The sequence below is a fragment of the Neoarius graeffei genome, chromosome 4 (assembly GCF_027579695.1).
Source record: "Neoarius graeffei isolate fNeoGra1 chromosome 4, fNeoGra1.pri, whole genome shotgun sequence".
NCBI classification, from domain to species: Eukaryota; Metazoa; Chordata; class Actinopteri; order Siluriformes; family Ariidae; genus Neoarius; species Neoarius graeffei.
The window spans coordinates 35429909-35456031 of NC_083572.1; the positions used below are offsets into that span (position 1 = coordinate 35429909).

At 41.5% G+C, this 26123-nt stretch overlaps 1 protein-coding gene across 21 annotated transcripts in view; it reads left to right on the forward strand.

Moving 5' to 3' along the window:
- chd6 (chromodomain helicase DNA binding protein 6) overlaps positions 1-26123 on the forward strand; it is a 379195-nt gene that overhangs the window by 344698 nt on the left and 8374 nt on the right. For 18 of the 21 annotated variants that reach the window (XM_060919167.1, XM_060919164.1, XM_060919158.1 and 15 more), the window contains 2 exons: positions 13555-13698; positions 13794-13898. The exons of 2 other annotated variants lie outside the window; for them this stretch is intronic. In XM_060919167.1, the coding sequence (XP_060775150.1) occupies positions 13555-13698; positions 13794-13898 (249 nt within the window). Of the gene's footprint in view, positions 1-13554; positions 13699-13793; positions 13899-17922; positions 17977-26123 lie in introns of all 21 variants that reach the window. One more of the 21 variants, XM_060919179.1, reaches the window with a different exon arrangement.

Consider the following 26123-nt stretch of genomic DNA (forward strand, 5'->3'; position numbering starts at 1 on the left):
ATGCGTGATTTTTTCCCAAATAAAAACAAACAAACAAACAAGTAGAAAACATACAAAACCTTATCCCACCCCCCACCCCAGTTGGTCTTCCCTTTTCAAACAGAAAATCTCATCAGCCACCTTACATTTGCACATTCATATTGATGTAAGAGCACAGCTGGACAGATAAATAAAATGTGTTGTTCACTCCTACACCGTATGAGTTGTAGCTACATTATCGAAATATGAGATAAGAGGCTGCCATGTAGTATAGAATTTCTCAGTTGACCCTCGGAGTGAAAATTTGATTTTTTCTAATTTAAGGAATGACATTAGGTCAGTCTGCCAAGATTGTTCTGCTGGGGGTTTAGGCAACTTCCAGTGTAGAAGGATACACCTGCGGACAATCAGAGAGGCAAATGCTAAAATATTTAATGTCTGCTTACTAAATTCTGAATAATTTGAGGGAACTCCAAAAATAGCAATGAGCGGACAGGGAGTGATAGCTACACCTAGAACCTCTGACATGATCTTGAAAAAGCTCTTCCAGAACCCTGTTAGCTTCGAGCATGACCAGAAAGTATGTGCTCAGTCAGCTGGGACAAAGGCACATCTATTGCAAGCTTCACTATTGCCAGGAAAAATCTTTGCCAGTTTTGCTTTGCTGAAATGCATTCTATGCAGTACTTTGAATTGTATTAAGTTAAGACAGGCACAGGATGAGGAGCTATTCACTTGTAATTTGGCTCTCTCCCACCAAGGATCCTGGAGTTGGATTCCAAGCTCTTTTTCCCACCCCTGTTTTGCTGTAATCTGTGGAGAGAGGCTAGTCTGGAGAATAATTGTGTACAGCTTTGATATCATTTTTATCCAAGTTTCTGGTTTGTCAAGAATTTTAGGTAAATCTGCTGGTAAACGTGGAAAAGTACTGCAATGATCTTTAATAAAACTGTGAACCTGGAGGTAGCGAAAGAAGTTGGTCCGGGGCAAGTCATGCTTATGGGATAGACTCTCAAAATCAACAAATGTACCCTTTAAAAACAGGTCTCGGAATGATATACCTTTCTCCTTCCAAATTGTAAATGCGGAGTCAAGTTTAGAAGGTAAAAAAAATATGATTATTGCATAACGGACCTAGAAGGACAAGATTGTTTAGCTTGAGATGTTTGCGAAACTGTGTCCATATTTTCAAAGTTGACAAGATTACAGGATTTAAGGTATAATTTGAAACTGAAAGTGGCAAAGGGGAGCATGTCAGAGCCACAAGTGAAGAGGTGTGGCAGGAGAGGGACTCCATTTTACACCAATCCAACTCACTTTCATACCGCCAATTGGGTATCTTTTGTATATTTGCTGCCCAGTAATATAACATAAAGTTAGGTAGGCCCAGCCCACCCTCCTCCCTTGCTGTCTGTAGGGTGCTTTTATTAATCCTGGCTACCCTGCCTGCCCACACAAATGAAAGAATAACTTGATCAAGTTTTTTAAAGAATGTTTTTGTCAGGAAGAGAGGTAAACATTGGAAAAAAAAAACAAAAATCTTGGCAAGATATTCATCTTTGTGCATTGCACTCTGCCTGCTAATGACAGCGGCCACTTGGACCACTTCTGTAGGTCAGTTTTGACTTCATTTAGTAATTTGTCATTGTTATTTTTATGCAAGCCCTTAAAAGAGTGGGTGATGTTGATCCCTAGATATTGAAAACTTTCTGGAGAGAAATTACAAGGAATTTGTCCCTGCATGAGTGTTTTGGCTTTGGAGTTAATTGGGAAACAGACAGTTTTTTGGAGGTTGATTTTGTAACCTGAAAATGCACCAAAATCATCTAGTATCTGTATTAAATTATTGGCACACGTAACAGGGTCTGTTATGTAAATTAATAGATCATCTGCATACAGGGAGACACGGTGCTCAATGTTTCCCCGTTTAACACCTTGCAGATGTGCAGAAGATCTCAACCGTATGGCTAGTGGCTCAATAGCAAGAGCAAAAAGTAACTGCGACAGTGGGCAGCCTTGACAGCAAGGGAGTAACTTTGATTTTGACATTGGTGGGGACACAAAAGTGATCCAAGGCAGAGCTTCCGAAAGATGGTTTTTTTTTCCATTAGCAATCATAATTTCATGTCATGCAGATCTTATAGGTTAACGAGGGCAGCCGTGGTCTAATGGTTAGGGAGTTGGTCTTTGGATCCCAGGGTTGCAGGTTCAAATCCCACCCTTACCTCTCCCTACATCTCCATCCATGGCTGAAGTGCCCTTGAGCAAGGCACCTAACCCAACATTGCTCCAGGGACTGTAACCAATACCCTGTACCAAAATAGTAACAGTAAAAGGATAAAAGTGTCAGCTAAATGTAACGTAATGTAAATGGCAGTAAAGGACCATGGATTTGTTGTGCCTAGCCTAGTAGTAGTAGAAAAAGGTCTCTGTAAAACGGTGAACGCAGCAGACTCAGCGGCTGTCACGCTGTTGATTCTGAAATGCAAGTCGCACATCTGCATAGCCATGCAGTAGCCTACATCTGACTACTTACATTCTGTAAAACCATTAGGACTATAAATTTAACATTCATTCATCGAGGATATTATCTAACACCAAGTTACATTGCTCCAGCATTCCTTTTCTCTGCAGCTATGCAGTAGCCTAGCTCTGATACATCCTGTCACGTTGCTAAACCTGCCTAAGGAGCCGCAGCAATACTTTTATGAAGGGTTTCCATACATCAAAAGGATTTTGTTGAGTTTTTAAAGCTCGACGGAAACCCTGCACTTACATTCTTGACTTTGAAGAAGAATGAATGAATATCTCGTTTCTTGGGAGGGGGGCCGTCATCCATGATACTCAAGTCAGCATGCGAGTTGTAGGGCAAGCATGCATGGACATCGAAGTCCAGCTCAATTTGTAGGCTGACGGAGAGTGGGGGGTGCGTGGGGTAGGTCAGGTGTGTACGTGTGAGATACGTGGGGTTGATGGGCGGGTAGTCACGGCTGCTGTGGGAAGTGTGCTGCTTTTACAGCAGATGGAGTGACAGCTGGGATAGCCAGCCATGTAAGTTAGCGAGAAACAGGTAGCTAATCAGAGAATGTATATCTACGTTAGAGGGGGGGATTATTAGCAGTGTCATACATTTAACCCTTTGTGTGCCATATAATCATTGCTCAGGTTAGGACATCGGTTTTATTGATCGTGATTACACAGTAGCAGCTGAATATTGGTAGGGACACGTCCCTAGCGTCCCTACCCAAAATTACGCCCTAGCTTGACGGGTACCACGGGACAAGGGAAAATATGATGAATATTGCCTGTTTGTGTTAACACGGGCAAGGGGTGATTTATAAAGAAGGCACATCCATGCAGTGAAGTTTTCTCCGAATCCAAATTTTCCTAGTACCTTAAATAAATACCCCCATTCCACCCTGTCAAAGGCTTTTTCTGCGTCCAATGAGAGCACTATTTCAGGCTTTATTTCATTGGACGGGGAAGAGATAATATTTAATAGCCGTCTGACATTTGAGGATAACTGACGAGCTCTGATGAAGCCAGTTTGGTCTTCAGAGATTATTGAAGGGAGACATGTTTCCAATCTTTTCGCCAAAATTTTTGCTAGTATTTTCACGTCCACATTTAAAAGTGATATTGATCGATAGGAACTACATTCAGCAGGGTTCTTATCTTTCTTAAGAATAATGGAAATAGTCGCCTCTGTTAAAGTTTTTGGTAAAGTTCCTATAGACAGGGAATGATTAAACATATCTAGTAATAACGGGGCTAGTTGAGTGGAGAATTTTTTGTAAAATTCAGATAGCAGCCCGTCAGGCCCTGGTGTTTTAGAATTATTCATTTCCCCAATGCTGCTAAGTATTTCCTCTACAGTTATTGGCTGATTTAGTGATGACCGTGTTGCTGTATCTATAGTGGGTATTTCTATGCTATCAAAAAAAATTCATGTTCAAATCCGTTGAAGGGGGCTCAGAAGTGTATAGATTGGAATAAAATAATTTAAACCCTGCATTGATCTCCAGAGGAGATGTTGTAAGACCAGTTGACTGAGTGTTGATTTGGAGAATGTGTCGTGATGCTGCTTGGTGTTTGAGCTGGAGAGCCAGCAGCCGGCTAGCCTTGTCGCCATATTCATACCACCTGCCTTTAGATCTTAGTGTAGTATATTCAGCCTTTCCTGTTAAAGAGAGATCAAACTGAGTTTGGAGGTTAACTTTTTGTTGGTACAGCTCTGTGGTGGGATTTATTGCATATTGCCTATCACATTCGAATAGTTCATCCATTATGTCAATTTGCTTCTTTTTGCGCAGCTTATTAGAATGAGAGGAATAAGAAATTATTTGTCCTCTGATTGTAGCTTTGAGGCTTTCCCAAAGTAGCGATGAACTAACATCTTCTGAGCAGTTAAAACATAGAAAGTTTTCAATAGCTTCTTTTATGGAAGAGCAAAAAGCATCACTAGACAACAGCGATGTATTGAGTCTCCATTGTGGAGTTCCTGCTGAAGGGGAGTCAAATCTGAAATCTAGTAAGACCGGGGAGTGGTCTGATATGACTATCGCTGAGTATTCAATAACGTACAGATGGTAATAGTACTTTATCAATAAAAAAAAAAATCTATCCTTGAGTAGGCATGGTGCACGTGACAATAAAAGGAATAGACTCTAGTATCTTTATGTAAGGATCTCCAGGGGTCACAGCTTCCATAATCTACCATGAAAGATTGCAGTATTGTCGCCATTTTTGATAAACTGGTCACTCTAGGGCCTGAGCGATCTAGCTGAGTGTTCATTACACAATTTAGGTCTCCTCCTAAAATCAAATAATGCGTATCCATATTAGGAAATGAAGATAAAATGTGGTCATGAACTGACTGTCATCAAAATTAGGAGCATAGACACAAATTAATATAACAGGTAAGTGAAACAGTCTGCCCGAGACCATGATGAAGCGTCCATTACAGTCAGGTACTATGCTTTCTGGTATGAACTGAATCTTTTTCGAAATCAAAATAGCTGCCCCTCTGGCCTTTGAGTCAAGTACTGAGTGGAATACCTGTCCTACCCATGGTCGTCGGAGCCTTGTATGATCATTTATCTTGAGGTGGGTTTCCTGGAGGAAGACGATGTCAACACTGAGGAGTTTAAGATGTTGAAAAACTTTTGCTCTCTTAACAAGGCCATTTAATCCTCTCACATTCCATGAAATGAATTTAACTTGAAGCTTATCTGTCTTATTAGAAGTAATCTCTTCACTCATATATAGGCCTACCAAATGACCCTTGAGAAAAATGTAACCAAATAAAAAGAAGTATATGAAGCCAGCTGTACTCAAAACAGTGGGTACTCACGACCTTTGTATTCCAAGAGTATGACCAACATACCCCCCATATTTCCCAACCCAAAAAGAAAAACAGAGAAACAAAACACTCAGCAGCATTAGAACAGTCTGCTGGTGTTTCCAAAGCCTATGCTCGTCCTTCGGTTGAAGCGAGCAGCAGGTCTACAACACTACTCCATTGTCAGAAGTGTAATTGAGTGTGTCCCTTTATCTAACATAAGAAACAGCAGGAATTTGCTCCCAATATTGAATGCATACATTACATGTGCAAACTATAATAAAACATCATGTAAAGTTAAACTTCACTCTACATTTACCCAAATTCACTAAAACATTTTCAGAGTACTTAAACACAGAAGTCTCCTTTAACTTTTAATAATGCAAAACATGAGTCAGGCAGATTAATTATGTGAGCTCAGCGCCAGCTATCACCCACCCTGTTTAGTGTTAGTATATTCAAACCTTTCAGCTGGTTGGCATCTGTTAACCTTGTTCTTCCCTACTGGTTGGAGAGTTCCCTTTAATCTTTTCATAGAATCCTTCTGCTGCAGCTGGAGTATCAAAGAGATGTTTGCTGCCATTGATAGTGATGCAAAGACGAGCTGGGTAGCGCAAGGAAAAAGCGATTCCAGCAGCATAAAGCTTAGCTTTAATGTCCCTGAATGTCGCTCGTTGCTTGGCCAGACTCGCACTCATGTCGGGGAAAAACGATCTTGTTACCATTAAACTTGATGTCATCCCTCTGCAACCTTGCCCAGCGGAGCACACGTTCCTTGTCCTGATACCGGAGGAATCTGACCAGGATGGCTCGGGGACGTTGTCCTGCCCGCGGGCTTTGGGGCGAGTGTACGGTGTGCCCTGTCTAGCTCTGGTGGTTCAGGGAAGATGTCATTTCCGATAACTGTCTGAAGAAACCGTGAGATGAATTCCACCGGTGAGCCTCCCTCCAGCCCCTCGGGCAAGCCGACGATTCTCAGGTTTTGCCGTCTGCAGCGATTCTCGAGATCCTCTGTTTTAGATGCTAGCGACACGTTAGCTTTCTCCAGCTAGTAGTTAGCTCGATTAACTCGTCACTGTGGGCGGTTAGCGTGTCCTCAATAGTCATTATCTTTTGGCTGTGGGAGTCCAGTACGGCACTGATGGTTTCAAGCGATGTCCGTATAAGCATGAGGGAGGTCTCCAGCGACGCAGAGAGGTTCTTATTTAGTTCTGCCATCAAGCTTGCCCTGTGTTTATCCAGTTCTTGTACGAGGCTAGTGAGGGTTAGCGAGTCCTCCGCATTAGCCATTGTTGCTACCTGAGCTGGAGAGGAGGCTTCTTGTAACTGTTGCTGCTTCTTCTTCGGCATCACATATCAGCCGATTCGGTTCAGAAAATAGACGAATTAACTTCTTTGACTGATCAACAATGTGAAAAAGAGGGTAAATGTCGAAATAGTGCGCATACGTTGGAGAAAATGCGAGAGCTATCCCACAGCGTGACCTTCCCCTACATTGCTCAGCCGGAAGTCCCCATTCCGCTTTTTATGAGCTGAAGCGATGCCTGGATGGTAAATGCTGAATGGCCTTCCTCATTTGATGTGGTATGACTAAGATAAGTGAAGCTAGTAACATTCTCGATAGACACATCTTTCATTTCAATATGAGAGCTCATTGCTTTTTTCTCTGAGGGGAACATTAAAACACATTCATTGTTTTGGCTGCCGAGATTGTTAGCCTAAACCTAATGAACTCCTCATCAAATACTCTCAGCATGTTTTCCAGTTCAAATATACTTTTACAGAAGATGACAATGTCATCTGCATAGCTGACTTGGATGAGGCGGGTCTCTCCACTGCAAGGCTTTTGTTGACTTCTATTGGTACAAGTAAATGGAATCTCATATTTTGAGGACACCAGGGTCAGGGAGTTCTCGATTGATCCGGTCAAGGATACACCTCAGAACGAAGGTGAGGAAGATAATGAAGATACATGGGGATTCAAGGCCTCCCTGTCTGCAGCCAGAAATTGTTTCAAAGGCTGATGTTGAGTGCTTGATTTCTGCCGCCGTCTCGCTGTAAATATATTTCAGCAACTTGATAAGCGTTTTCACTCCAGTACATATTTCTAAGATCTTGAAAAAAGAGCATCTCAGTCAATCCAGTCATAAGCTGCTTTTAAATCAGTAAAACAGCAGAAAAGTTTACCCTCGTGATAGTCAATGACATTCTTCACAACAAAAATCACACTGGTGGACTTGTTTGCTCTAAAGCCAAACAGTTGCCAGAAGAAATATTTTATAGATTGGTCTCAACCACTCAACTATTATCGCAACAAAAATTTTGGAGCGCATGGCAGTGATAGAGAGTCCACGATAGTTGCTTGGGTCCAGCTTATCTCCTTTACTCTTGTACAGGCATGCGATTAAAGAATAAAGCCACAACTTGGGTACAGTGAAAGTTGACCAAATAAGAGCCATCAGGGCGTACAACAGGGAAACCAGCTTCACTGAGGAGTTATACTTGATTTGGTCAGCAACCAATCTGTCAGACCCCAAACATTTACCATTTTTTAGGCTCTTCAGTCTTTTTCATTTCCTTCATCGAAGGAGGACCTTCATCAGTGCCACCTGAGCGGCATTCATTCATCAGTAATATATATGGGTGGTCTTGGGGGTTGTTAACTTCATCGGGCAGATTGGTAAAAGGGCTGTTGAAATGCTCGCTAAAATGATTTTTGAGTTTCTTGGGTGGTATAAGGAGTTGTTGCATTTTCTTGATAGCACTGTAATCTTTCAGTATTTTGAACTCCTCTTCAGCATCTTTTGCTTTACTCATAAAATTAAGTGCATTTGCTTTCCTAGTATAGAAATCAGTTTTCAGTTTTCTGGACAGTTCTTTGATGTCACATTTCAATTCTTTGAGTCTGAGAGCATCTTTGCAGGTACTTCATTTGTTAATAAGCGAAAGAAATTTGTCTTTTGTCCACTCTAATTTAGCGGTGGACTTTTGAGGCACTGTTTCATCAGCTGCCTTGCCGAGGGAGTCAACGATGTTTCTTTCAATCTTGTCTACATCTGAGGTGTTCACCATTTCTGCGGAACTCACCAGAGTTTGTTCAGATACATGACTGAGTTCATCTGCAACTTGTTTATCCTGGACTAGTAACCTCCAGTTTAGGCGGTTTTTCTTAGCTGTTGGTGTGCATCGACGACGAAGTTCTTTTCGTTCAGCCTTGGTTGGTAATCTGGAGAATAGTACCACCATTCGGTGGTCAGACTCAAACAGGATACTGGTCTGGCAATAGACACGGCACTGGCTTGATCTCTTTTTAACATACTCTTCGGTGAGGATATGATCGGTCCTCTTCTTAAAGCCAGTCTTCATGTACCATGTAGCGGTATGTATGGCTTTTGCTGGGAACATTGAGTTCATGATGAACAGATTGTTGTTTTCACATAGTGCCAGGAGACATCTACTGTTTCTATTTGTGGTAAGGTCATCATTGTTAGGGCTGAGGCACTTCCAAGACCCTATGGAGTCATTACCAATAGTGGCATTCATATCGCCACCCATCTTAAAACTGGGGTGTTTCTTCTTCATGGTCTTGATGGTGCCATCTAGGAGATGGTAAAAAGGTCTTTACTAGGGTCAGCACTAGCATCTGTAGGAGCATATGCACAGATTGCTGTTATTTTTGTACCCTTCACCATCAATCTTGCAACCAGAATCCTTCCCTCCAGGGCTACTTCACTCTCAAGGAGTTTGGTATTAGGAGATAGTACAATGCCAACTCCTGCAGCTACTTTCCTTTGGAAACCCAAATTAATATATGACCATTTTGCAATTTTGTTCTCTTAAAGATGTACAGTCTGAGTACCGGTCATATGGGTTTCTTGGATGAAAGTAAGGTCCTGTCTCAACATCTTGCATTGCCAGACAATCTGAAAGAGTTTCATTTCATCCTTACAAGTTAAAGTATTTATTGATCTGACAACAAAATTTGGTCTGTTCTCAGAAGTACAGGACAAGCTGGGTTCTTTGGCTTTTTTGAAATGATGCACATGATAGCAGGAAGAGGTGACTTCACTATAATACTGCTTGCCAGTTGCAGGTTGACGACCTAGATGTGCCTGACAATAAACACCATCTCTGCCGGACAAGGGTTCCTTTCCTGTGATCCAGGCTCCCTTTACGTTATTGTCATGTTCTAAATTATGCATATTCATTATTGTTTCACAAAATACCACCAGCTTGGTGGAATTTTTTTCGGGGTTGTCTCCCCTAGATTCACCATGTTCTGCAAAACTAGAGGTAGCGCAGAGAGCCACTGTGAACGGTCTTCATGTGAGAGGCTAGATGCATATTGCTGATGATGAATTGGCTGTATATTGTGCATCACATAATGCTGGATATGGGGAGACCAGCCTGGGACACCAAAGTATTATAGGCCATCCAGGAAACATACTACTCCTCCAGCGATCCCTTTATACCCCCATAGAAAATAGAATAGAAAAAAGAATTTGGTGCACAAGTTTGAAATTATTTTGAGTTTACTGAAAGCAACACAGGTAAAAATTATACATACATACAGGGTCAAAAATATACATACACACACTTAGATTATTAATTCAGTGGTGCTGAATGTCTTTTAACTTGCCAAGGCCTCTTAACTTCATGTTAGTGACTATGATTGATGATAGCTGGTAGCTTCTCTGTGCCAACATAGGTTATTTGACAGCACTCATTGGACTAATCAACACACAGTACAATTGAAAAGTCCAAGGAGCTCAGTGCAGATCTGAGAAAGAAGATCATAAATTTAAACAAGTGCAGATTCCAAAATCACCAGTTCAAACAACTGTACAGAAGTACAATTATTGAAAGGTGTAGACACTGCCAAGCCACTTTACTGGAAGAAGACCAAAACTATCACCCTCAGCTGAGATGAAATGGGTTTGGATGGCCAGAAATAACCCAGGTCTGCCATGAACTGGAAGCTGCTGGAACACTGTCTACAATCAAGCCAGTTTTACTTCGCAATGTACTGAGGGCCTGCTGTCCAAGAAGAAAGCCCCTGCTCCAAAACTGACATCTTCAAACTCAACTAAAGTTTGCAGCTGACCACATGGACAAAGAAAAAGCCTTCTTGAGGAAAGTTTTATGGTCAGATGAGACAAAGATTGAGTTGCTTGGCCACAGTAATGAGAGGTACAGAAGCATAATGGTGGTAGCATCATGCTCTAGGGCTGTTTTGCTGCCAGTGGAACTGATGCACTGCACAAAGTGGATCAACTCATGAAGAACCTCAGAAATTTTCAGCATAATCTCAAGCCATCAGCTAGATGATAGAACGCCCAATTGTATCCAAGTTTCAAACAGAATAGTGACCCCAAACACACATCACAGCTGGTTGTGGAATGGATACAGCAGGCTAACATTAACCTTAAAACAAGTCCTGACCTCAGCCCTTTCAAAATGTGGACTGCTTAAAGTCATGTCTGTGTCAGGAAACACACAAATTTATTTGAACTCTTCCAATTCTGCCAAGAAGAGTGTCCAATATCCAACCAGAATTCTACCAGAAGCTTACTGATGGCTACCAAAAGCATCTGGTGAAAGTGAAACTTGCTAAGGGGCATTTAACCAAATATTAGGTGTGCTGTGCATACATTTTCAACCATGTATGTATAATTTTGACTGTGTTGATTTCAGAAAACCCAAAATAAATTAATACTTGTGCAACAAACTATTGGGTTTGCTTCCTATTAAAGATGTATGTTGTAGAATCATTCTTCCCCAGAAAAAGAAGAGTTAAGCAAAATCATTTAAAGCCAAATATTGCTATGACATTTGTGTCCATGATGACATTCATGTCTGTGTATGTAAACTTTTGAACACAACTGTATTTAAAATACTTAAAAGGTGTGAAAGTCTACTCTTGGTTTGAGCCCTGGGTTTTGTCTGTGAAGACAGTGTTAGTTTTTAAAAAGGATAAACCGACATGAAAAAGCTGTGTATGGGAGAAAAACAAGCCATTTTGAAGCTGGGAAAAGAGGGAAAATTGATCAGAGCCATTGCCCAATCTTTGGGTACAGCCAATACAATAATTTGGAATGTCCTGAAAAATAGCCAGACATAGAACATTTCAGTCACGGAAAACAGCAGCAGTTGATGACAGAAACATCATGAGGCCTGTGAAGAAAAATCCCAAAACAGCTCATTGACATCACCAACGACCTCCACGGGGCAAGAGTGAAGGTATCACAATTTCCCATTGAAGAATACTTTGAGAACAGGAATATAGATGCCATGTGACAAAATATAATCCACTCATCAGCAGTAACAATTGGAAGGCAAATTGGAATTCAGATTATCAAACTTCTAGAACTAAGATTAGCCTCTGCCAAAGTGATGGAAAGGCCAAAGTGTAGAGAAAAAAAGGATCTACTCATGCTACAAAACATACAAGACCATCAGTCAAGCACAATAGAGGTAGTATCATGGATTGGTCTTGCATGACCACTTCTGGAACAGGCTTATTAATTTTTGTTGATGATGTAACTCACAATGGTAGCACCAGAATTAATTCAGAAATCTATGGAAACATTCTCTCTGCCAATTTACAGAGAAGTCTGTTCACTGAAATTGGGAAGAACTTCATCATTCAGCAAGACAGTGACTACGTTTACATGCACGTCCAAATCGAGCTGCTGTCAGTAATCGAGCAAAGGGTCCCAGCAGGGGTGCCAGAGAAATCCAATCCTACATGCACAAGTGAAATCGGGCTATTGTGCAAGGTGCATTGTGCACCCGAGCCACACGTGGCGCTACACGCCCCATCGTGTTGGTACACTTCCGGTTGTCGTCATGAAGAAGAGCTATAGTGTTGCCAGATACTGCTGACGTTTTCCAGCCCAAAACATGTTCAAATCCGCTAAAATGCACTTAAAACCCCCAATCTGGCAACACTAGCAGTTCCGTGCTCAAGCTGTTAGGCTTGCTCTAACAGACTATGGCTACAAACTGTCCGGCGCAGACCACTGTTTTGTAAGACAACTTATTTTGCACAATAATATTTTTCTAAAGTCCATTTTTTGCTTACAAAAAAATATTTTTTTTTGCTTACAATTTAACTTATGTCTTAATAAACACACAAGTTCAATTGTTTTGTTTTTATTGACATTCTTCAGATGTTGGACATATATATATACACACACACACACACACACACACACACACACACAAATACAATGACTTGTTTATGTACACAATTCACAGCTATGCAACAGCTGTACAGATGTATTTGGTGATACAGTAAGTGAGCTAAATTTTAACAGTGCAAACAATGCCACAAAAAGAAAAGATTCATGCCGTTGTCATGATTCGTTGTCATGCCGACCGAGGCTGTTGTGTTTCCTGCTTGTGGTCTCGTCACTCGTCACTTCCGGAAGTAGCTCGACAACTAGCTCGATAGGGTATACATGCACTAATGTAGCTCGGCAGAAATCGCATAATCTAGGTCGTGTAGCTCGATTCCGAGAAATCAAGTTCGGTTCAATTTCAGCCGAATTAAGGTGTATACATGGCATTTTGAACTTCGATTTCAGTCGAGCAACGGCAGAAATTCGATTCTCTCTATGTGCATGTAAACGTAGTGAGTGACACAAAACACACTGCCGGCATAACAAAGGACTTAATCAAGAGGGGGAAAGTGGCCAAGTCATTCACCAGACCTTAACCCAATTGATCATGCATTTTACTTCCTAAAGAGGAGACTGGAGGAGAAAACCCCTCAGAACAAACAACAACTGAAAGATGAATCTGTGGGACAATTCTGGAAAAGAAAAATGCAACAGTTTGGTGATATCAGTGGGTGCTAGTTATTGTAAGGAGAAAAAAAATTAGCCTTGCCAATAGTGCCAGAGGGGACTGTATATTTGCAATTACTATTTAAAACTTGGTTATAAATGAATGAATGAATGAATGAATGAATATAAATCACAATTATAATGCAGTAGATTATACTGAAGTAGAGGGGTAAAACAACAAATACCATTAATTTATGTAATGTCACCCTTATTAGCATTTACATGTTTGAATTACTTTAAAAAACTTCAGTGAATATTTACACAGCTCAAGTTTTTTTTGTAACTACCTCCAGATAAATTAACTTAAACTGAGGAGATATTTGGCCAAAAAGAAAGCCCAGGAGGTGAAATCATTCTTGTTCTAATTTCCTCATCATTTTTTAGTCTCAAAATGCAAGCATGTTGCACAGTTTTGCTGACCGTCCAAAGCAGAGGAGGCATCGTTGTAAAGACCCTACCAAGTTGGATGTGAATTCCCTGACTGGTGAGGAGAGAGTCCCAGTAGTACACAGGAACACAGGTCGCAGGGTAAGAACCGTACATACTTTATTTTTTCAAAATTGAAAATTATATAAACAATGTGAGAGCACTTTTTTTTAATGCTTAATTACCACTCCTCATAGCTGGGTGGTGCAATGGCCCCAGCCATTAAGGAGCTCTCTCGATGGCTAGATGCAAACGTAGAATACTTTGTGGCTCCTGACTGGGCAGATGTGGTGAAGCATTCAGTGAGTCTTGCAAATTACATGTTTAACTTTTATTATTATTATTACTATTATTATCTCCAGTTACTTGGGTGAAAATGTCTGTTTTAATCAGATGACTGCTGTAAACAGCGTTTTTTCTGTTTTATAATAGAGCTTGACCAATATAAAAATGTTAGCACTGATACCTATTCTGTGTTAGCAGCCTATATTTTTGTGATACAGCATGAAATTAAAAAGACACCAATAATTTTATTCAAACAGGATTTTTCCTCAAAATCAAACTGACAAAGTAACAAGAGACAATAATAATCATTCCCACTGAATAACATAAAGCAATAATTCAAATAAGGTTTATTGAAATACATACACATAAATAGAATATGTTTCCTTTCTGTTATACTGTGTGCAGTTGAAGCAAAGGTTATGTCTGTTTATTTTACATACCACCTACTCTGCTATGGCTGCACACATCATGACACATTTTAAACTAACTTCATGTAGAGAAAAAATGTAGAGTAACAAAGATCGTGGCAGATAAACACATTGGACTAACAAGAGAACCACTCTCAGATGCAGTCTTTTTTAGATATTGTAATGAAATGGGGTTGTCATTATGTACAGTGCTCAGCTTAAATGAGTACACCCCCTTTGAAAAGTAACATTTTAAACAATATCTCAATGAACACAAACAATTTCTAAAATGTTGAAAAGACAAAGTTTAATGTAACATCTGTTTAACTTATAACGTGAAAGTAAGGTTAATAGTATAAACTTAGATTACACATTTTTCAGTTTTACTCAGATTAGGGTGGTGCAAAAATGAGTACACCCCACAACAAAAACTACTACATCTAGTACTTTGTATGGCCTCCATGATTTTAAATGACAGCACCAAGTCTTCTAGGCATGGAATGAACAAGTTGGCGACATTTTGCAACATCAATCTTTTTCCATTCTTCAACAATGACCTCTTTTAGTGACTGGGTGCTAGGTGGAGAGTGATGCTCAACTTGTCTCTTCAGAATTCCCCATAGGTGTTCGATTGGGTTCAGATCAGGAGACATACTTGGCCATTGAATCACTTCATCCTATTCTTCTTCAGAAATCCAACAGTGGCCTTAGATCAGGGTTGCCACCTGTCCCGGTTTTCCCGGGATTGTCCTTCTTTTTTGTAGCCTGTCCCGGATTTTTTTTAATTCTCCCGGGACACGAAATGTCCCGGTTTTTAATGGGCTATGTCAACATGAACATTCCTGATCATCTAATATGTTTTCCTGCATGTCCATGCACTCCAAATATGTGTTGCATCTCATTGTGCTCACTCTCAGTCTCTCTTGTGCCAGGCTGCATGTACGGCCACTGACAGGGCAGGTGGGGGGTGTGACGTAGCATAGCTATCTCGCTCGCTCATCAATTAAACTGAGGCGTGCTGGAGGTTGGGAAGCGGAAAGCGGAGTCAAATCGCAAATCAGGTTCTTCTAAATATCGTTGACATCATGGGAGGAGAGACGACTGAGGATGATGGTACTACGGGGACTGACAGGCCGGTTAAAAAGAAAATGAAACGTTACACTTGTTTTAATAATGACTGGATGAAAAATGTAAATTACTCATGGCTAAAACCCACCCCAGGCGATCCACATTCTGCTACGTGTTCCCTTTGCTCAGTAAAGATTATCGTTAAGCATGAAGGGAAAACTGCTTTAGATGACCATGCCAAAACCAAAAAACATCAGAGTCGCGTTCAGGTTACGAAACAAACGAGGGCAATTTCATCATTTATGATAACCAAAAGCTCAGCAGACAAAGTTACTGTCGCTGAATTAACAGCCACTTATCATGGTGTGCGACATGGTCATAGCTACCTGTCAGACGATTGTGGCAACAAAGTCAGTGCTAAAATATTTAGTGACTCCGACATTGCAACAAAGATGTCCTGTGGCAGAACTAAAAGTGACGCCTGAAGGCCAATTTATGCTGACAATGCAGTCCTCGCAGATGGCGTCTGCGTAGCCCCCCCCCTTCGCAGACGCTCTGCGCGCACCTCCCAAAAATTGTGACCACCGCAGAAGCCTCGCAGACAGCGTCGCAGACGAGGGCTCTGATTGGTCCACTCTACATCTGCTGTGCACGCACTTCCGCTTCCCTACTTTCCCGGTTTGGTTTGTTTTCACTACCGCCATTTTTAAAAACACGAGCAAAGATGGAGCAGCACGAAGAGCGGTTGATCGAGGAAGTGTGGAAGTACGTACATCTATACGACTCCAGTTCTAGTCATTATAAGTAACCAGAGGATAAACACTCCACTAACCACACCCACCAACTACTCCTAGCGATTTCGTGACTTCGCGCCCCCTTGTGTTGTGGCGGTGAATAACATCGCGCATGCCTATTACTCCCCGCTCAACAATAAATTACAACTGTCTGCGAAAAGCTATCTGCAAAAGCCTTGTCGCAAGAGCATGCAGAGGCCCTTAGTCAAAAATGTGTTGGCACCATTTAGTCAGCAAAGACTAGCAGAAGAGTTGAAGAGAGCACACTACTTTGCAGTATGTTCTGATGCTTCCAACTCTGGCTATACAAAATTGTTTCCCTACACAGTCCAGTATTTCAGTGCCTCTGAAGGTGTCAAGTATGGCTTGTTAGAATTCTATGACAACCCTGACGAGTCTAGTGAGGCCATATTCAAGCAGATAGTCACTATTACTGAGAGCAATGGGCTTTCAATCAGCCAAATCAGCGCCTATGGTGCAGATAATGCATCAGTTAATTATGGGCGGCACAAATCTGTCTTTCAGAAACTCAAAGCAGCTAATCCACATATTCTGAAGGGCATTTGCAAGTGTCATATCATTAACAACACTGTGAAAACAGCAAATCGCATCTTCACTGCTGGAGAGTGTGATGTGGAGGCCTTTGTGCTGAGGGTGTATAGTGAATTCAGTTGTTCTGCTAAAAAAGTGGAATTGCTTAAGGACTTCTGTGAATTTACAAATACAAAATATAAGGACATTCTGAGACATGTCCCCACATGGTGGCTGCTTTTGCTGCCAGCAATTCAGAGGATTTTGGAGAGTTGGCCAGCCCTAAAGTCTTATTTTGTGTCTCTAGGACAGGAGGACTGCCCAAGTATCATCTGGGCATTTGTGTGTGGTGCAACTGATGCAGAGAATGTGGATGGTACTGTTGCTGAATGTGTCCTGGCATTCATGCACAATGTGATGCAAGAATTTGACTCATCTATTAGAATATTAGAGAGTAACAGTGCAACTGTTATTGATGTGCACTCTGTGATGAACCATTTGCGCAGTCAGCTGATTGTAAGACGCAAAGACCTATGGCAGTAAAGCAAAGCAAGCACTCAGGAAACTTCTACCTCTACAACAGGAGAAGTTCAAAAGCCTGGTAGACAGATTTTTGGAAAAAGCAGTGCAATATCTTGAGGACAAATTTGATTTCAATGATCAGATAATTGCACATATTGCCTGTCTCAGCCTTAAAGGAGGACAATCACTCCTGTGGTCTGAGTTGGATCTTTTAGTGGAGAAACTTGCCCTGGATGTTGATGAAGACAAGCTGTACAGTGATGTGGTCATCCTGAATGAGGTGTGAGACACCATTCCAAAAGACCTAACACCAGATAGAAAGTGGGCCTTTTTTTTCAGCAAGGCAACTGAACTGTTGAAAGAAGTTGCTTTTGTTTTTTCAATACCTGTGAGCAATGCCTTTGCAGAGCGAGTTTTCAGTCATATGGAAGATGTTTGGTCTGATAAGAGAAACAGACTGTCAGTTGCAATGGTGAAGGCTGAGCTTCAAGTCAGATTGAATTTCAAAATACCATGCCCTGAATTCAAGACATTCATTGAAGAACAGAGGTCACTGATAGCTGCAGCAAAGGGAAACACAAAATATAAATGGAAGACCAGGTAAGATAATGATTACATCCAGAAGGCCTATCTGACTGATGCATTAAGTATAAGTGGTTATGTGAGGCCAGAGTATTCTTAAGGCAACTCTAATGTCATCCCTCTACTCATGTGATTAGGCAAGAGGTAGACCAGGCAAGCACAAGTAGAGCACATGCCATCTGAGCAATCAGGTAAGCTGTTTCCTCTCATGAGAATACTTGATTTTTTAAATATTCAGTGTGTATGGACAAAATGTGCATATGGATATTGTTACGCCCAGCTGTGCCTCCTACAGGCCTGGACTAGTCAGTGCACTGGCCGTGCTGGCCTGGCTCAGGCTAATTGGTTAATGGGACAGGGACACACCTGGTGAGAGGTTTGGTTATAAAATGGCTTTTTCTCTCTCTCTCTCTCTCTCTCTCTCTCTCTCCTTAGGTCACTACTTGTTGAGGCACTTTCTCTGTTGGCACTTTGATTCTCTCTCCCACTGGCACCTTCTCTTTCTCTGTCTTCTACTTCACTCTCTCAGCATACTGACGCATTGCATCCATATACTCACATTATATGAATTATCTCACCTAGACATTCTTCTATTTGACTGCAGTTTTTTTTATTATGTATGATTATTTCGAAATAAATAGTTTGGTTGTTGCTGGCTTCCCTCTTTTATATATTGATTGTTACAATATGCATAAAACATAATTCTGTCGCATCAGTCAGATATGTAAGGGACGTTTTTGTAATGCAGGTGGGCCGTGGTATGTCAGGTCCTCGATATGTCAAGGTTTTTTTGTCAGACACAGGTGGCAACCCTACCTTAGATGTGTGATCATTGTCATGTTGGAAAAGTGCACAATGACCAAGGGCAAGGAGTGATGGTAGCACCTCCTCTTTCAGTATAGAGCAATACATTTGTGAATTCATGATGCCATCAATGAAATGCAGCTCCCCAACACCAGCAGCACTCATGTAGCCCCACATAAGGACACTGCCACCACCATGTTTCACTGTAGGCACCATGCATTTTTCTTTGTATTCCTCACCTTTGCGACGCCATACAGTTTTGAAGCCATCAGTTCCAAAAACATTTATCTTGGTCTCATCACTCCAGAGTATAGAGTCCCAGTAGTCTTCATCTTTGTCAGCATGGGCCCTGGCAAACTCTAGGTGGGCTTTTTTGTGCCTGGGCTTTAGGAGAGGTTTCTTTCGTGGACGGCATCCATGCATGCCATTCCTCTGCAGTGTACGCCGTATTGTGTCACAGGAAATAGTCACCCCAGTTTGGCTTTCTACTTCTTTATATAACTGCAGTGAACTTGCATGCCGATTTTCTTCAACCCTTCTCATCAGAAGACACTCCTGTTGAGGTGTTAACTTCCGTGGACGACCTGGACGTCTTTGTGAGATGGTTGTAGTTCCATCTTTCTTAAATTTTTGTACCACTTTTGCTACAGTATTCTGACTGTAAAGAAATTATTTTCTTTGGGGAATTCTGAAGAGACAAGTTGAGCATCACTCTCCATCCAGCATCCAGTCACTAAAAGAGGTCATCGTTGAAGAATGGAAAAAGATTGATGTTGCAAAATGTTGCCAACTTGTTCATTCCATGCCTAGAAGACTTGGTGCTGTCATTTAAAATCATGGAGGCCATACAAAGTAGATGTAGTAGCTTTTGTTGTGGGATGTACTAATTTTTGCACCACCCTAATTTGAGTAAAACTGAAAAATGCGTCATCTAAGTTTATATTATTAACCTTACTTTCATGTTATAAGTTAAACAGATGTTATATTAAACTTTGTCTTTTCAACATTTTGGAAATTGTGTTCATTGAGATATTGCTTAAAATGTTACTTTTCAAAGGGGGTGTACTCATTTACGCTGAGCACTGTATATCATATAAAAGTGTTTGTGGTAGTGTTTCAATCTAGAAACCCAAGTGTGAATATGGAAATCACAATTATTCACCATTATTCTGCTCAAAATTAATTGGGGATTGCAAGCTAGAAATATCACAACAGACCATATACACTGGTGGAACACTTTATTAGGAACATAAAACTAATACTCTCTTTGCTCTCAAAACAGCCTCAATTCTTCATCGCATGGATTCCACATGATGAAACATTCCTTTGAGATTCTGGTCCATGTTGACATGATTGCATCACATAATTGCAACAGATTTTTCAGGTGCATTTTCATGCTGCAAATCTCCTGTTATTCCACATCCCAAAGGTGTTCTGTTGGATTCAGATCCAGTGACTGAGCCATGGAAGAACACTGAAATTGTCATGTTCATGAAACCAGTCGAAGACCACTTTTGCTTTGTGATATGGTGCATTATCATTCTGGAAGCAGACATTAGTATATGGGTAAATTATGGCCATAAAGGGATGCACATGGTCAGCAACAATACTCAAATAGTCTGTGGCATACAAGCAATGATTGATTGGTATTAACAAGCCCAGAATGTGCAAAGAAGACATTCCCCATACCATTATGCTACTTCCACGAGGCGGGACTGTTGACACCAGGCAGGTTGGGTCCATGCTGTTGGCACCAAATTCTGACCCTACCATCTGTGTACCTCAGCAGAAATTGAGATTCATCAGACCAGACCACATTTTTCAGTCTTCAGCTGTCCAGTTTTGGTGAGCCTGTGCCTACTGCAGCCTCAGCTTTTTGTTATTGGCTGACAGAAATAATCAGACCAATCCATCTGGCACCAACAATCATGCCATGGTCAAAATAATTGAGATCGCATTTTTTCCACATTCTTATGGTTGATGTAAACATTACCTGAACCCACATGCCACACGATCAGCTGATCAGATAATTGCATAAATGAGTACGTGTACAGGTGTTCCTTACAGTGTAACTACATTGTAGTTTCCATTAAATTCCAAAATACATTGTTCAAACTGAAAAATAAGATTTGCCACAAATATCCCCTCCTCCTAATGTTAATGCTACCATGTTGCAAAGCATCCAGTAAATGATATGTAACAATATAGCCAGCTCTCACAGCTGCTCTGTCTAGGAGCTCCGGCCCTGGATGGAGGAGGGGGTACAATGCATTCTGAAGCACAGTGTCAAGGCTTACTTCGTTCCATCTTAAACTCATGATCAATGACATCTGAAGCTTCATTCTGCACTCAATCACATGACTGCTTTGGAAATTTAAAATGAAGCGCAAACCTCTTTGCTGGTTTCGATCATGTTGGTGAGGACAAATGTCAGAGCCCAAACACTGCACTGTGTGTGTGTGTGTGTGTTTGTTTAAAAAAATACTAATTCCAAAAACTTTGGGACACTGTGTAAACTGAGAAATTTTATTGTTTTTTGAAAATTATATGGTCATTCAAAATTTGATGTCAGCAACACATTTCAAAAAAGTTGGAACAGGGGTATGTTTACGACTGTGTTGCATCACCCCTACTTTTAACAACACTCTGTAAACATTTGGGAACTGAGGAGACCAATTGCTGTAGTTCTGTCAGAACCACTTTTGTCAAGGAACGTTATTTACATTGCAGTATTTGCAACGAGTTGTATATGGTGGGTGGCTCTGTTCTGGGACCTCCCTACCCTTTCACGTGTAGACATGGAAAGCCTTGGGGCAGGGAGAGCACACCTCCCTGCCCTACCATGTGCCTACATGGAAAGGATAAAGCAGGGAGAGCTGCAGCACACTCCCCCACCCACCCAGAGGTCACAGAACAGAGCAGGCATCAATGACCACAGAGAAGACATTGATTTAAGGTCAGAATATGGAACCTCCCTGCCGTTCCATGTTCCTACATGGAAAGCCTTGAGGCAGGGAGAGTAGATCCCTGCCCTTCCATGTGCCTGCATGGAACGGCTAAAGCAGGGAGGGCAGCACCAACGAAAATGCATGGATTAGGGATCTTGGCCTCTTTGTGTCTGCGGGACGATTTTTGGTGATCCTCGTGGAAGAGCCACGGGAAGAGCGCGCTTTATGTGATCCTCATAGATTTTGTCTGCGGGACGATTTTTGGTGATCCTCGTAGATTTTGTCTGCGGGACGATTTTATTTGGTGATCCTCGTAGATTTTGTCTGCGGGACGATTTTTGGTGATCCTCGTGGAAGAGCCACGGGAAGAGCGCACTTTGAGTTAAACCCATAATAATTAATCTCGAGGCTGATTCCTTTTTTGAACTTTATTTCATTTTATTATTTTATTTCTACTATTGTTTAATTCTTATTATTTTTCTTCCCCAATTATTTTATGTAATTTTATTTTCTATTGTTTACTGTTCTGCTTTTACTTCTGTAAAGCACATTGAACTGCCACTGTGTATGAAATGTGCTATATAAATAAACTTGCCTTGCCTTGCCTTTGACAAGGGCCAAATGCAATGATTTGATGACTGGGTCAACACATCTCCAAAATTGTAGGTTATGGGGTGTTGACACTGATTAAAGTCAGACAGCATGAAAGGGAATGAGTTGGGGTGGAGGTGGGTTGCAAAATGGCTTGCAGAGCAAGCAGCAAAGGTAGGCAGGTTAAAGCAGCTTAAATAAGGTCCTCTATGTTAGATGAAATGAAACATAGAATCATATGAATGAAATATGGTGAGGCGAGGTGAAGCTTCACATATTGCTGTTGGGGTAGTATAGCAAGTAAGTTTATAGAGACAGCTTGAGCAACTATGCAATAACATTTATTATTTAATCTAGCACAGTTTGAATGAACGGGGCAGGTCAGGCTGGATGGTGCTGCCTCTGGGCACAGTTGGTGAAATTTGGAAATTCAAAGTGGGACAAGAATCAGCACTTGTTGTTCAAGCCTGGAATATGGGCTATTCAAACAATGAAATTATCCTATGTGAAGGACCATGTGAGGCGTGTCATAAATCTATTAATAACGAAACTGAGGAGCACCCTTGTTAATGATGTTTACAGCTGCTGCCTCATTGTCACAAAAACAGGATTTGCTTCTTGACCAGTGTTTACCCCACAGAAGACAAGCTACACGATTGGGTAGATTCCATTAGAGCAGTGGAAGAAGTGTTAGCTGACAATTCTTTTAGCCATGCATCAACAAATTCCAGAGATTACAGGTTTTCATTATAGAAGAATGAGATACCGTTCCATTTACCCAACAGAAGGCGACCAGAACCAGTGTTCCGATCTGCAGCCCGTATCCAAGCTCACCCTATCATGGAGTTCTCTACAGATTTAGAGAGGTCAAAAGCCTGGATACAAAGGAGTGTCCCAAGGGAATAATGCACATTGCGTAATTATCCTGCACTTCTCATGACCTCTCTGAAATCATTTGATTTTTGAGAGGCAGTGATGCTTGCATCTGGTTGCTGTCTAAGGAGATGCCTAGAAATTCTACAGTCAAATCAGTTTATTATTTATAGTGTTTTTAATAGTCACTGTTGCAAAGCAGCTTGATAGAAAATTAAAGACTTTAAACATGAGCTAATTTTATCCTTAATTTATCCCTCATGAGCAAGCCTGTGGTGACGGTGGCAAGGAAAAACTCCCTCACGCAACATGAGGAAGAATCCTTGAGAGGAATCAGACTCAAAAGGGAACCCATCCTCATTTGAATGATAACAGATAGCATGATTATAAATAATTTGCTTCTATAATGGTGTCTTATACAGTCACAAGTATAACCGTCTAACCAGGAAAATCATTATAGTTTTAACATGAGGTCTGTTTTGTTGAAGTTATCAATTTTTTGTTGATACAATGAGTTTCATCATTATGAAGAGCAGATAAATCAATTATTAGACCTTTTTTTTCTCCCCCCAAAATATTTACGGGGAACTCTCTTATACGGTTAATGTGAGTTATCAAATTGAGTAGTTGGGTGGTGACATCATCGTTCTGCGATGCAGGAGCTGACCCCAAGGCTAATTTGGGAGTATGGAGGATGTAACACAAACTTGTAGAGGGAGCCAACCAGACTCCAGGGCTTGGATTCTGGAGTTCATGGTGGCAAGTGACGCTGGACAAAGCTAACTAGGAGTTATTCGGGTCCACAGGTGCGGCTGCTGGGGCTTAGACATGCGCTTTCTTGGGTGGCGGAGTGCCCGGAGCTTGGAATGTGCGGAGGTGCGGCAGTGTTTTCATCTTCGACAGCTTCCCTAGAAGCAGAGGAGCTGATAACATCTGTAACCTGGGGCTCAATGCAGATGCCCCCCACAACAACACAAACAGTTCCTCAAGGGAAGCTCTAACTGGAGCCGCAATGGTAGTTAACAACATGATTTCCAGGAGCTTGGGCGCAGGCCATTCATTAATCATGGGAGCAGAAGACTTCTACTTGCCAAACGAGAGCTCCAGTGAATGGAAATCGTGCTTGCTTGCAAAATGGCTTGCAGGGGAAGCAGCAAATGTAGGCAGGTTAAGGCAGCTTAAATAAGGTGCTCTGTGAGAGATTTGCCAATAGAATGCATAGAAGGGAATCAGCTGAGCTGAGAGCTGATGTGGGCTAGCTTGAGATTGGCTGCAGTCAGCTGATGTAGCTGGGCTTGAGGGCTGAACTTGACTTCATGGCCTGCCAGAACTACGCTACACTCGATTTTTGAAAGGGGAATGTTATCTCATTCTTGCCTGACATACAATTTCAGTTGCTCAACAGTTGGGGGTCTCTTTTGTCATACTTTGCGCTTCATAATGCACCAAATGTTTTAAATGGGAGACAGATCTGGACAGTTTAGCACCTGGACTCCTTTACTACGGAGCCATGTAGTTTTAATATGTGCTGGAAGCGGTTTGGCATTGTCTTGCTGAAAGAAGGAAGGCCTTACCTGAAAAAAAGATTTTGTCTGGATGGCAGCATATTGCTCTGAAAGGTGTGTGTGTGTGTGTGTGTGTGTGTGTGTGTGAGAATCATTCAGCATTAATAATGCCTTCCCAGATGTCCAAGCAACCCATATCATGTGCACTAATGCACCCTCATACCATCACAGGCTTTTGAACTGTGCACTGATAACATGCCAGATGGTACCTCTCCTCTTTAGCCTGGAGGACATGGTGTCCATGATTTCTAAAAAGAATTTCTACTTTTGATTCGTCAGACCTCGGGACAATTTTCCACTTCACCTCAGTCCATCGTAAAAGAGCTCAGGCCCAGAGAAGGTGGTGGTGTTTCTGGAAATTGTTATATGGTTTTAACTTGCATTTGTGGATGCAGTAATTAACTGTTTTCACAGACGATGGTTTTCTGAAGTGTTCCTGAGCCCATGCAATGATTTTCCACTACAGACACGTGTTTGCTTTTAATGCAGTGTTGGCTGAGGGCCTGAAGATCACAGGCATCCAATGTCTGTTTTCAGCCTTGTCTCTTGCATACAGAGATTTTCTGAATATTTTGATATTATCCCCAAATTCTTGATTCTTTGATGTGATCCCCAAATTCTTTGCAATTTTACATTAAGGAATGTTATTCTTAAATTATTGCACTGTTTGCCCATGCAGTCTTTGACAGAGTGGTGAACTCCTCCCCATCTTTACTTCTGAGAGATTCAGCCTCTCTGGGATGCTCTTTTTATACCCAATCATGTTACTGACCTGGTGCCAATTAACCAAATGAGGGGTTTTTTTTGTTTGTTTTTTTAGCATTACACAACTTTTTCAGTCTTTTGTTGCCCTGTCCTAAGTTTTCTGAAAGTGTTGCTGGCATCAAATTCAAAATAAGCAGATGCTTTAAAAAACAAAACCAAAAAAAACAATAACAATTCTCAGTTTCAAGATTTGACGTGTTGTCTTTGTACTATTTTCAATGAAATATAGGGTTTCCATGATTTGCAAATCTTCACATTCTATTTTTATTTGTTTTACAGTGTCCCAACTTTTTTGGAATTGGAGTTGTATATACATGTGTGTGAGAGATTGTAGATATATAAATCAGGAAGGGGGGCGGCATGGTGGTGTAGTGGTTAGCGCTGTTGCCTCACAGCAAGAAGGTCCGGGTTCGAGCCCCACAGCTGGTGAGGGCCTTTCCATGTGGAGTTTGCATGTTCTCCCTGTGCCCACGTGGGTTTCCTCCGGGTGCTCCAGTTTCCCCCAAAGACATGCAGGTTAGGTTAACTGGTGACTCTAAATTGACTGTAGGTGTGAATGTGAGTGTGAATGGTTGTCTGTGTCTATGTGTCAGCCCTGTGATGACCTGGCGACTTGTCCAGGGTGTACCCCACCTTTTGCCCGTAGTCAGCTGGGATAGGCTCCAGCTTGCCTGCGACCCTGTAGAACAGGATAAAGCGGCTAGAGATAATGAGTTGAGATGAGAAATCAGGAAGGGGCAAATACTTTTTCACAGCTCTGTGTGTGTGTGTGTGTGTGTGTGTGTGTGTGTG